The sequence below is a fragment of the Ambystoma mexicanum genome, chromosome 6p, assembly GCF_040938575.1.
Source record: "Ambystoma mexicanum isolate Mex_15411 chromosome 6p, UKY_AmexF1_1, whole genome shotgun sequence".
NCBI classification, from domain to species: Eukaryota; Metazoa; Chordata; class Amphibia; order Caudata; family Ambystomatidae; genus Ambystoma; species Ambystoma mexicanum.
The window spans coordinates 480683988-480697501 of NC_090935.1; the positions used below are offsets into that span (position 1 = coordinate 480683988).

The 13514-nt window shown below is 43.6% G+C and overlaps 1 protein-coding gene across 1 annotated transcript in view; it reads right to left on the reverse strand.

Annotated features, from left to right (window-relative positions):
• Window positions 1-13514, reverse strand: part of DHX29 (DExH-box helicase 29) — a 1426484-nt gene that overhangs the window by 1359183 nt on the left and 53787 nt on the right. The window contains exon 4 of the mRNA XM_069627279.1: window positions 12979-13108. Within this exon, the coding sequence (XP_069483380.1) occupies window positions 12979-13108 (130 nt within the window). The remainder of the gene's footprint in view (window positions 1-12978; window positions 13109-13514) is intronic.

The following is a 13514-nucleotide window of genomic DNA, read 5'->3' on the forward strand; positions in this document are numbered from 1 at the left end:
TAGGGAACCGCTGTACATGTCTGCCCCTCTCAAGGGATATGGCGAAGGGAACAAGGCTGGTCGATCTCTTACAAACCTGCTGAAAGCTGAAAGGTGGCATGCACCCATTTTCAGCATAATTGCGAGAGATGGCTCAGTGATAACCAGTGAGGAAGGAATAAATAATGAATTTACAGCATTCTACACTGAGCTATTCTCCAACCACGATGTTAAGTCTGCACAGGAAGTAGAGGATTATCTAAATGCAATAACACTCCCTAAACTACCATTGGAGGAAGTGGTGGCCCTAGAAAACCTGATAACACTCGAAGAAATTGTAGATGAAATTAAATCCCTATCCTCTGGGAAGGCACCCAGATCTGATGGCCTGGGTACAGAGGTGTACAAAGAATTCATTGCCGAACTGGCCCCAATAATGCTATTGGTGTGGGAAGAGGCAATGGAACGAGGCACCCTGCCTGACACAATGAGGGAAGCAATAATAACGGTGCTGTTAAAACCAAGACGCCCACCACACGACATGTCCTCTTATAGACCTCTCTCGTTAATTAATTGCGATGCCAACATTTTTGCAAAAATCCTGGCCATGAGGCTACTACCTCACATATCCCAACTGATCCACCCAGATCAATGTGGCTTCATCCCGACAAGGTCGACTGCACTAAATTTACGTAGACTATTTGGGGTCATGGCTCAAATTAAACTGGCGGCGGTGGTTTCCTTAGATGCCCAAAAGGAATTCGTTTTGTGTCAGGGCGTTACTTATTCACTGTACTGGAAAGGTTTGGATTAGGCCCCTACTTCTTGAAATGTATTGGGCTGCTATACACCGGACCCGGTGCCAAGGTGTTAACCAATCGCACCATCTCACATTTCTTTAAACTAGGCAGGGGAACCAGCCAAGGGTGCCCATTGTCCCCCATACAGGTTTGCTCTTACAATAGAACCAGTGGCAGCTGCTATCAGACAAATCCAGGAACAGAGAGGAATCAAAATGGCGGGATCGGTTCAGTCAATATCGCTATATGCAGATGACACCCTATTATATTTCTGAGAACCCAAAACTAACCTAGGGTCCACTATGGAGATAATACACAAATTCACAGAGTACGCAGGTTATAAAATAAATAAAAATCTGAAATTGAATGCCCACCCCCCTCTGCCCTCCGACTCCAGCAACCGTTTGCCCAACCAACACACATGGATTGAAATGGTCACCCATCGAAAGTCGATACTTGGGAATTCTAGTGTCCAGAGACAGAACTCCTTTGTACTTGGGTAATTACTAACAACTCTTACAGTCACGACCAAACTTCAGCTCTTGGCCAAACTCCTCATATCATTTGCAGGTCGCATATCTATTCTAAAGATGGTGGTCCATAAATGGTTGATTTCCCTTACCTAAATAGCAACCCAGCAGCTTTGCTGGATTTCTAGGGTTTCTTTTTTCACCTGGTAAGAGTTTGAGCCTTTTTTCCCACTCTTACATGTGTTTTGCTATGTATATTTCTACTTTCTGTGTGATCTTGGGCACTGGAGCCTCACCTACTCCATGTGCACCGCTTTTTGTGTGTGTTACACAGCACCTTCAGTGCAGTGACACAGGGTTGTCTTTGAGACTTCCTCCCGACCCCATTTTTCTGGGGCTGACTACTGTCCTCCAGAAACAGGTAAATTGCCATTAACTTTATATAGTCACTTTAAAGCACAGACCCAGTACACCCAATCTTACATGGAGTATTGGAAAAGGTTAACTCTTATCCCTTTTTGTCTGTACCTCTTGCGGCATTGTTTCACTCCCTTAACATTAAGACTTGGCTGGTGGCAGTAGTATCTACCCTAACCTTTCTACCGCAATTATCTTATATAAGCGTGGTAATGTTTTAGGCTATTATATTAGCCTCGAACATAAACCTGCTTGACCAAATACATTTTATTTTGGTTCCGGCTGGGTTTAGTCGCCATTTCTTTTTGTTAAAGTCTTTCTCGTGTTTTCTCTGCGCGCCAAACCGGGGATAGCTCCTTTGTTTGCTGTCTTTTTTCGCGGGCTTCTGCACAGAAGCCCTCCTTAAGGCACCTGATAGTCTAGGTAGGCAGGATGTGAGGGAGGGATCTTCGGACCCTTGCCATGGGTTCCCTTGGTAACCCAAGTCGTACTCTTGGCTGATTGGCTAAGGGGACTGGCCTTGCCAGGCCAGCCACCCTGCTGTGTGATTGACAGCCAGGCTGTATGAATGGGGGAAAACTGCATAAAAAGCAGGTCTCTGGGACTGGAAGAGCAGAGTCGTCACTGGAACGAAGGGACCAATGAGGAACTGGAAGAAGAGGACCCCTACAACGACTGAACCGCCCGGTGAAGCCCTGCTGCAGGTCCGAATCGCCAGAATCCAACGACAGAGAAGATCCTCCAGGAAACCTCTTTCCTTGAGCTGGTGGGACCAACCAGTTCGCCCAAACTACAAGGCAGGACCCCTCCTCCTCTGGTCGAATTTGCTGTACAGAGCTACAGTGGGCTGGATAGCCAGGAAGGTCGGACCTTACTTGGGTGTTAAGGAGCGCACCTTTTATTCGTTGTTTGGAGCTGCTGGTGGTTTCTTCGCTGGGTAGTGCAGGACCCTCCAGTCTTCCTACTTCTGATCAGTCCGACAGTCGCTTCAGGAACCATGAGCCTGCAGGAACTACCAGGAACGTCTGCCTCAGCTACAGCCCCCTCTCCGTTTTAAGGTACTGTGCAAATCCGGTTGTGCGTTTCGCTCAGCCGTGGTGAAAGTGTTTGAAACCTTTCTCCAATCCGAGGGCTTGTCCTTCTCTTCTGTTTGAACTAACGTTTCTACCAACCAACTTCGTCCATAATCTGTGCCACGAACTTTACTGCGAACTACTCTGAACTGTGCGATCTTGAGCAAAAGACTTTTGACCAATTGACTTTGGCCCTAAGCCTTTTCTAGCTGATCTCACTGTAGTCTCTCTTGATCAATTGCCCTGAGTACTTACCAGTTGGTTTTGCCTAATTTCTAATAACGTTGTCTTTCTCTCCCTTTTAAATTGCTGGAGAGACATTTTGCCCCCACTTCATTTTGTGAGCTTAACTTGTCTGGAATTTAAGGGAAGTGGTGTGGTGTATTTATGATTGTGATTTTTGACTTGCTTAGAATAGTGAAATGCTATACAACTGTTGAGTAAATAAATATATATTCTTTTACTTAGAAACCTTGAGTCAGTGTTTGCCTGAATCATAGTAATTGCTGTCCTTTGTGTAACTATTTGTACTGCTCACTTACTCTTGAGATAAGTCTGGCTGCTCCGCTACTGCTACCAGTATAACTGTGTAGTACAGGATTGTACCAAAGGTGAAATTGTACTGTCACTTTTAGTCTTAATTGTATGTAGTGTTCCCAAAGGGTACTACATATAATTCTGCCTAACAGTCCTGCCAAAATTACTGTACATATTTGGTAATGTCCCACTCTGGCCGGGTAGACAGTTTTTTGATAGTCTACGATGCACAGCGGTAAGAGTGGTATGGGGGAAATCGGCTAGGATGAAATGGGAGAAACTGGTTGAACCATATAACACAAGGGGCAAAGCAGCGCCAGATTTTGAATTATATTTAGCGAATTGAGCTTGCGCAACTACGAAACACTGGTACGACCCACTAGACACTGCACCACATCTCCACGTTGAGCGCCATGCTGCAGTCCCGACAGAGCTATGCTCCATTTTGTTCAAAACACAACATAGGGATGAATGCGAATTTGACCCGGTCAGTGTAACAGTCAGTGCCTGGGCCAAGATTTACAAAAGATTTAAACTCTAGACACCCTACAATCCAGACGCACCACTCTGGAACTTCCCTGGCATTTCACTGACATATGATGTAGACATACAAAAGTTGTGGGACCCCGATAGAGAAATCAAAATGCAGTATATCTTCCCTAACAGGAAATTTGTCATACAGGAGGACTCTGTGGCCACTGTGGGGGGGGAGGACAGCTTAGATTACTGCAATACCACCGTATGAAGGCAGCGTTCAAAGACAGGTGGCCTTTATTCCCAGATGAACCGCTTTCACATGAGTGCCTTACATCACTATCATCGAGCTCCGGGACCAGTGTTTCCAAACTAAACCCGATCATACAAACACACACACCCAGGATAAACACGGTCAAGGAGAAATGGGAAGCAGACATGGAGACCACGATTGGAGACAAGAAATTATCAAGATATTGTGCGTTATCCAAGACTGTATCACTCAACGCCAGACTACGGCTAATCCAGTTTAAAAGGTACTGAATAGGCTACGTTATACACCAGCCAAAATGGCAAAATTCACAGAGAACTGTACCGGGAGCTATCAAAAATGTGGGAACCCAACTGCAGACTAGTTTCACATGTACTGGAGCTGTCGGCTTATCCTTAAGTTTTTGGGGGGAAGTGGCCGAGTTATTAGAAGATATAACGCATATACCAGCAGACCTCACGCCCCCGAGAAATACTTGTTTGGGGACAAAGGGAAGGCAGCGGAGGTGACCAGAAGACTATTTAATGTAACATGTGCAGTGGTCAAAAAGTGCATACTTCAATGTTGGAAAAGTCCACATGCACCACGCAAAGACAACTTGCTTAAAGAACTCACATATGTCAATGAGTATGAGGAGCAATATGCAATGACATTGCCTAGAACAAGCAGACCCAAAGATATATGGCCTCCATTTAGAGTGTATCTGTGCGAAATGCTATCTGATGAAGACCCCCAGAGACCCTAATATATGTCTGAAATTATTGAATGTGTGATGTAAGATTTGACCAATATACCCATCTATGTTGAATTGTACTGATTGCAATTATATGCATTGCTGCGGTGTAGTAAACCACAACTAATCAACAAAGTTTAAAAAAATAAATGCTCTTTATTTTTTTTTTTTTATATGTATATGGTTTATTCAAACCTTTACAAAAACATCAGAAAACAATCATTTAAACAATCATGTATTCACATTATACATAGACAACTCTACTGATAAAAAAAGACAAGATATATAAAATGTAATATTCGTTGTGCTCAGATATTACATAGACAATTTCATAATCATGGCATAACAAATTTAGCTATATGGTGTTATGAATTGGATATTTAAACAACTTTCCCATGCCCACTCATCCTCAAACAAAATAAAGTTGAGTTTTAGGGGTTCCAGATATTTTACCCTAAGTGGGTGAAGAGTCACACATTCAATAACCAAATGTTTTAAAGACTCCTCCTTGGCCGGGCAAAACCTGCATCCAGCCATACACACGGGGATCACTCTTCTTCTGACCAGGATGTCTCTAGTGGGAAGGACATTACAACTAGCTCCAAGGACAGTACCTTGATATAATCTATCTGGAAATTGTAGAATAACCTTCGAGGCAGATCCTCTGGCTCTATGTTTGTGGTTCAAGCGCACCAGTGAAGGATAAGAATGGAATGTATCTACAGTTTCACACCAATCAAAATTGAATAATGCACGTTTTACATACATGGGATTACAGATCAAAGACTCAGTTGTCCAATCTTTTCTAACATGGCCTCTGATCGATCCCTTAAGGAGGTCAATGTACTAGAGTGATCTAGGTTTCTATCTAGTAGATGATACAATGTGTTTGGCACTCCAGTTTTAATTTTTGCGTACAGAGATATGCAAGCCCACTGTACCCGAGCCCAAACTGATACAACACCCAATTCAAATATAATTGCAGAAATTGGGATTGCATTTGGCATACATAGCAATCTTCTCCAAATACGGCCGTCAATACGATTAAGTGACTCGCTCACTCTATCTGGAGCCAGTTCCAGGCCATAGATCAGTTTGGGTATCATCTTCCTCTCGCAGAATATCAGAGCAGGCTTTAGAGAAAATGTACCAAACTTTTGGTCAATCCTGACCTCCTGTGCTTCTAACAATTTTCCCTTATCTAATATAGATTCAATGAAAGTCTTAGAGCCCGGCTAGTCTGAGATGTTAAAACCCAAGTATCGCACAGACTCAACCAATTTCAAGCGAGTCTCCCCCAATTTACCAATAAAGCCTGAAGTCTTGCCCCTTGCTTTTCTAAAGGACAGAATTCGAGTTTTGGAGGGATTAATTAATAAACCATTGGTTGTAGCATATGCTTAAAAATTTCTTAAAGATCGTTGCAACCCCACCTTGGTGTTAACAAAAATCAACAGATCATCAGATCAGATTGGCAAGTGAGATGGCTACATCTGAAAAGTATTGGTTGAACAGCCAGGGTGCCAGAGTGCAATCCTGTCTGACACCCTGATATGATCCAATTCTCCTTGATAAATCTCCTTCTTGGTTCAAACTGACCCTGCAGTTCTCATATACCCCACTAATTAATCTCAAGAGCCCTACAGGTAGGCCCAAACCATCCAGTTTTAACCACAGCCTGCCCCCGTCAACCCGGTCAAACGCAGCAATCGGTCAATTGAAGCCATAAACGTGCAACCACCCGCTATTGACCATGCCGCCTCTTGTACACTCTTCAGGGCCAGGCCGTTGACATTGGTCGAATAACCCCTTCTGAACCCAGTATGGAATTGGGCCAGCGGGTGGCTCCTACGAGCCCACTCCTCCAAGTGTGACAACAGGAAAGATGAGAAGATCTTACAATCCGCATCAATTAAAGAAATCGGCCAATAATTCGCCAGATCAGTCCTGCTGCCACACTTGAAGAGCGGTACAATATGTGCTGTGTTCCAGGATACAGGGGTCGTCCCTGAGGACAAAATGTCGCTGAACTCCAGGCGCAACAACTGGGCCCACAAATTAGGACCATCCTTAAATGTATGATTTGTTAGGCCATTTGGGCCTGGAGCCCTAGAGCACTTACATCTGGTGATTAGTTTGGAGATGGTTTCTAGCTCAACTTTTGGGTTCCACCTATCCTCTCTAGTCAAGTCCAAAACCAATGGTGGGTCCATCAATGATTTCCCAAATCTGCTCTCCAAGAATACAACCAAATCTTTTTCTGAAATTGAGTTTGACTGGCAAGTTGTATGATTTGGGTCCTGCCCATTGACCAAATACCATAATGCACTTGCATTTGCAGAGATTAGGGTTCCAAGCATCTTTTCTGAGTCATTCTGAAGCATTACAGATTTAATAAAACTTACAATAGTTCTTGTATGATTGCTTAGCCTTCCCTACGAACTTTCTGCACACTGCCTCATCTTGATTAGTACTCTGAATCTGCTTTATTGTTCTTCTTAACCTCTTTTTTGCAGATGCTACATTGGAATTATAACAATGGGCATGCCTAAATTGGCAAAAACCATTTGTTCTCATTCCAGAAGCCATTTTATCAGTCATTTGACCCACAAACGACTGGAACTCGACTGCATTCAAATTTTGGAGCTTCCAATCATAGGTTGAACAACTCAATGCGTGATGTATTTCAGAGTTCAGGGCAGAAATCTTAGGGTCAGTCCACTTAACAGCATTCCGCCCTACCCTGGCCACTAAATTTAAGCCCATGTTTTCTAGTATTAAGAACCCAATTAAATAGTGCTGTGAGAACGCAGTGGTCGCGCCAATCATTTTTAAGTATTTCAAATGACAGGCATAAGTTCATAAGGGAGCAATCTACAAACATATAGTCAATCAGAGAGGAACTATCCCCTCTGTGCCAAGTATGCCATTTATTAGAATTCCCTGATTCACTGCTATTCCCAAACAGTGGAAAGAGACCCCTCCCTCCCAAATTCATTAGCCATTTCTGACCAGCCACCTCTTTCGCTGAAATACCCCCACCAGTCAATTCCAATTCCCCCAATCTATGAGAATATACACAATTTGCATTTAGATCTCCCATGACTATGACCTGCCATCTGGGTGGTTTTCCATCCACTCGTCCAGCACCCGACAGAGGCCATCTATGAATGGACCAACCAGTTCAATACCTTTGTGCCAATAGATATGGAGTAATAGTAGATTAAGCGAACCGTCTATTGACCTACAATCGAGCCCCAATACTCCAAAGGGCAAATTCGCAATTACCGCCACACTGAGGCCGAGGGAAATATCTACAGCAGTCAATGGTCTCCCTCCCATCCCATCTCTAGCCGATTGGAAAAAAACACTATAGCCATCCAGAGTGGGTGCTGAGGTTAGCCATGTCTCTTGCAGACAAATACAGTTCGCCTTTCTCAGGGTTTTCATACATGCAGGATTTGTAAATAGGTGGATATTACCTCGAGTATTCTAAGATTTCAAACATAACGTAATACTCTTCCAATTATCTCCCACAGGCGGAGTCTGTTCAAGGGACCAATTTTGGCCATAGAGAGGAGATAATGGATGCCCAATCCATATCATTCGAGGCCCCCCACTGGGCCAACCTATCAATAGTGGCAGCAGCCTCGGGAAAACTAGCAGTAGATTGGCTCATCCCATTCTTAACAATTCCCTTTTTTAATTCCTGAGTCAGAGAAATTTTAAAGCCCATCTCTGCTATTTGTTCTTTTTGGGTAAAAATTAGTTCTCTTATTGCGGAGAAGACAGAGACATGATGCTTGTACTCAAATCTTCTCTAAATGGGAAGGAAACTCTCCAAATATCTGCCGAAGACACCAAAGCCAAGCTTGGGATAGATGCAAAAATGGTTAAAATATTTGGCCGATTCAAACAAATCTGATAGTCCGAAACTAGAGTGCAGTGGATCTTAACTTGATGAGTTGCATGGTCCCCACCCTTCACCCTCTGTTGTGTGCCTATTTTCCCTTTGAGTACCTCAGAGTAAGAATGTTTTATTGCAGGGACGCCTTTCTGACCAATGCACCGCTCTGCATTCCCTACAGGAGCACCAGTGGGCCCTCGAACAGTAGCACTTGAGGGGCAGTGAAAGCGCTGCAACAAATTCTTCATACTGGCTGACACTGTAGGGTAGTAAGATTCCGGGGGGAGGTCTACCACCTCTTGGAGAAATATTGAGTTCCCCATTCCAGATCCTGCCACCACCCTGTCTATAGGGAAAGTAGGATTCGGACATGGGAGAGGCAAATGTGTACTAGGAGTATCCCCTGAATCCAACGTGGGTCTGGCAGAGTCGTTATTAGCACCCCGACTCACCACCGGCACCTCATTTAGGACTACAGGGGGCTTTACTGTCGAGCTTGCATATACCGTTTTCCCATCCACTTTGTTCCCCAACATAAAAGAGGTAGTTGCCCCCTCTGATGGACCCCAGATAGACGAAATTGACTAGAAAATGGATTGAATTTACCAGGATCCCCTCTCTGCTCACCCCAAGACCCAGTTAAATATGGAAATGGGGTTATGGGAGAATCATTCAGTCTCATGCCCAGATTTATATTGGTAACTCCCCCACCCTTGTAATGTCCGTACGCTTTACCAGTGACTCTATGATAGGGTTTCGGAGGGCCGAGACCCCAACCACCCTATCTGGTATAGTTGAAATATTTTCAGATGTGTTCCGAGCTACCAACACTGGGTCCGGTAATGGAATTACCTGTTCCGGAACGGGGGATAGTCTATCCTGAAACAGAGTCCGGTGGGCCTTTCTTAAAGAGAATCTGTTTTTTTTTGGCCCCTGACCTCTGCTTCGAAGCATTACCTTTCACCACAGTAGTAGTTTTTTTTTTTTTAGAAGCTGGGGGGTTCTCTTTCCCTCTGGCTAGGGACCCTTCACCCTGCATGGGCATATTAGCCACGCCTCTACTGGGATTATAGCATTGGTAATATCAGTTATGTCCACCACAGTCCCAGTAGTTCCCTGTCCTGGGAAATTAGTTAAAGGGTCCATTCCACTAGATGATGACTTCGCTGCAATGTGAGATGGCTGATCGTTTGGACCCAGATCATCAGAGATTTCAATATCAGACCCCAAGGCATTATCAAAGTTTGCCTTAGGCTGTAGTACAGATCTAATTTTATCCTCATCTCTCATGGGCACGTTAGCAAACCGAATCTCAAACTTTAATTCCTCAAATTTTGAAGTAACATTAGTCAATATAGCGTTGGTGGATTTCAATTCAGCCCATAAGTTGTCATATAGGGCAACAAAAGAATTTAACACCATATTCAGAGCCGATACAGTAGGGTGAGACAGGCGAATACGTTCATCCACCTCTAGTATGGTGTAGCTCTGAGGAGCCTTCATGAACTCGCAGGTCCTCCCTCGTTAGTAAAGGAATTTGACAGTCTTCTTGGTTGTGACCAGGTGATTCCTCATTTATGACATCCACCAAGGGAGTTGGAGAATCAAAAGTAGCAGCATTATGAGGCCTCCGAGACTGTGGATTAGAGTGTTCCATATTCGGGGCCTCCAGTTCGTCTTCTACTTGATCAGCCAATTCAATGATGCTAATGTCAGTCAGATCTCCAAGACCCCCAACATTGGGCTGTGTAGACATCACTGAATGGTCCAACATTGCTATTCCCTTTAGGACTGGTAAGGGTTTAATATCAGTGTTTGTGGTAACGGTTTTAACAAAATAGTGGTCCATAACTCTTTGACCCGAGATAGGCTTTAAGAGCTGCATTGAATTAGATGCCCGCGAGGCAGAAACATTTGAAATTACTCCTTTGCACCCCTACTGATACCCTTGGGGTGTAATAGTTGAAATAGGGGGACTTTCCAACATTGACTCTAGGGCCTTTGTTCTGTTGCCGATCCCTTTACGGATCGTCCCTATTGTTTCACGTACCCAGGCTAGTTTAGTAGGCATATGGACCGTTTTTGCAGCTGTTTTCTGAACTTCGCAAGCCTGAACCTCATCATCAGTAGTAAATGTTATCCCTGTTTCTGGTGGTAGTGGGATATTTGTCATGGTTAAAACACTTTTCCTATTCTTTGCAGGTATTAGGACATCCCCCCAGCTGGGTACCACTAACTCCACAAGGAAACATCATAGGCTCTTGTAACGGTGTACGTAAGCTAACTCCACTTCATAATCCTGATCTCATTGGGATCAATCAGCAAGGAAATTACTGGAGAGAAATCGGGTCAAAGGTTAAAGACAGCAGCCTCACCCCGCAGTCCCCCGAATCAAAAAATGTGTCTGAATAGAGGAAAATAAATACAACCTCAGCCGAAGTTAGTTGTAGATGCTAAACACAATCAAAACACTTTGCTTATTCCCCTAATATGTGTGCTGTTTAAAACACCAAAGTTACGAATAAAACAGACAATGGGATCAAAGAGGACTTGCCTCAACAGTCTCCCACTGCAGTACTCTTGCAAAGCCAAGTGACCTGCTCCTTGCACAGAGCACAGCAAACAGCCAAACAGCACCAGCCCTTCTGCCACCAGGACTTATGCTGCAAGGGTGACGCTGGCTTCAATTTTAAGTGACCAGGGAAGTCACGTGATACTGTCATGTGATTGAGTGTAGCTCCGCCTCCCTTCCAGCAAGAGCCGACTGCTAGCCGTGCTGTGAAGGGGCCAAGGAGCTTCCTTTGAGCGCCAAAAAATATTCTAAAATCACACCAGTAGCAGGTCAGTAGTAAACTTCTTCAAATGGAGGTAAAAACGGCCTTTGATAATGCTCTTTATGATGTGGACTGGATTAATACAACAGACTACTCCTTTCTCTGTTATCCATCTTTGAAGCACTGAACCCATGAGTATAAAAAGAGATGGGCTGTTGCTTCCTATTTGAATTAGTTACCCTATCGCTTCTATGGAGCAATTCTAACGTGATTCTGCTGGAATTTGCCATCAACAAAAGAGGTGCTGTTAGGAGGGGAAAGATTGCTACGGTAGATGACATGTACATATTTTGCAAAGATAGAGAAGGTATAGAAACTGTAATGCACCCAGTACAGGCCTGGGGAGCTCTGAATGTGCAAAGATTGGCATATTTTAAAAAACGTTTTTTGTCAATTGATTGGAATGATAGTGAACATTTGTGGAAAAGGTGTCTGAACAGTGAAATTAGATCTGATGGACTAGCTGTGCCTGCTTTTTTTAAAATTCTCTGCACTTGAGCGTTTTATAATTCATAATCAGAAGTCTGCACTTTATACGGTATCTTTACCAAGGGATTCTCCTAGACTTTAGAATTCTGAAATTGGTGGAGTATGTCTCCAAAATTCCCCCCAACTGTCTTCACTGAAGCACATTGCAAGTGGGTTTGAAGAGACTTAACAATTTAATTATGCGCGATACTATGTTTTTATGAAATAAGGGGAACATTATCATATAATATGATTATGTTGTGTGCAGGCAAATGTTTTACAATTTTGGGTAGGACAATGAAGTTTTAATCTAGATTTTCTTAAAATGCTTTTCTGTATATTTTGTATATTTTGTATACATGTATTATAAAGTTTTTTTTTAAACCAATGCACAATAAAATAAAAATCACCACAAGTATTTCTGGGAACAAAATAAATAACACAACACCATTAATCATCATCAGTAGCAAATCATAATAGTGCATGTTTGTGCAGAAGATAGTGCTGTTGCCGCCCATACCGAAGTGTTTTCCCTTAACTGATAAGATGGACTTCTTCGCCCTGAAGGAGAGAGGAGAGAGTGAATGAGGCGCAGAGGGAGAGCGGGAATGGTAGGGAGTAGAAGGAGATATCAAAACTATTCCGAAAGAGCCACAATGAGGAAGGTGCAGATGTAGATATCTGAGCAACTTGGGAGTGTTGGGGGGGGGTGCGGGGGGACAAAACAGAGTGAACAATCATGCAGTGGGGAAAACACCGTTTGCTGGGAGATGAACTGTAAGCTCCCAGATTAAACTGAAACAGACACAAATAGTAAAAGCTGCAGACAGGGTGGCCTGAAGAACTTTGGAAGAATGAAAAGGAAAAGGAAGCTGCATGGCGAATTAAGTAAGGGCTGCCCTCTACAATAAAGTGCACAAAGTGCAAGGACATGCTTTCTGCATATTAAAGGGTTTAAAAAGCTCAAAGCACAATAAAAATCTCCATTCAACCTTCTATTTGGAGTTCTACTTACCATCCGGGAGGTTCAGACAAAGCCAATCTAGTGCCGAGTGTAAATCTCCACCATATAAGACAGTGTTCTTCATGGCTTCTTCAATATCCGCAGAATTAAAGCCAAATCCTTGCAAGGCCATGAACAAATCCTACAAATCAAAACAATGCTTTCAACTTCTCCTTAAGAAAAGCAATGTATGACCCTCTTAAACGGCATCCCCTTTCTTTGCAAATGAATATGAGCCTCCCTATGGCTTTAAGACGTATTTCTTACACACACACCCCTGCCCCCCCAACCCCCACCCCCCACCCCCCACCCCCGCCCCCCCACCGCCCCACCCCCCCCACCCCCCCACGGGGGAGATTAACATGCAAAATATTTTGAAACAGTTTGATCGTCTCACACACAATTGAGAAGAAGTGCCGGGATAGGCAGATCATTTTCCGAATGCTATTACAGAAGGCAGTATCTTTTTACAAAGCTGCTTTCTGATCACACATACACATTTTTTATCAGATTGAATTCCACAATAAAAGCCGGTCTCAGTCCCAATA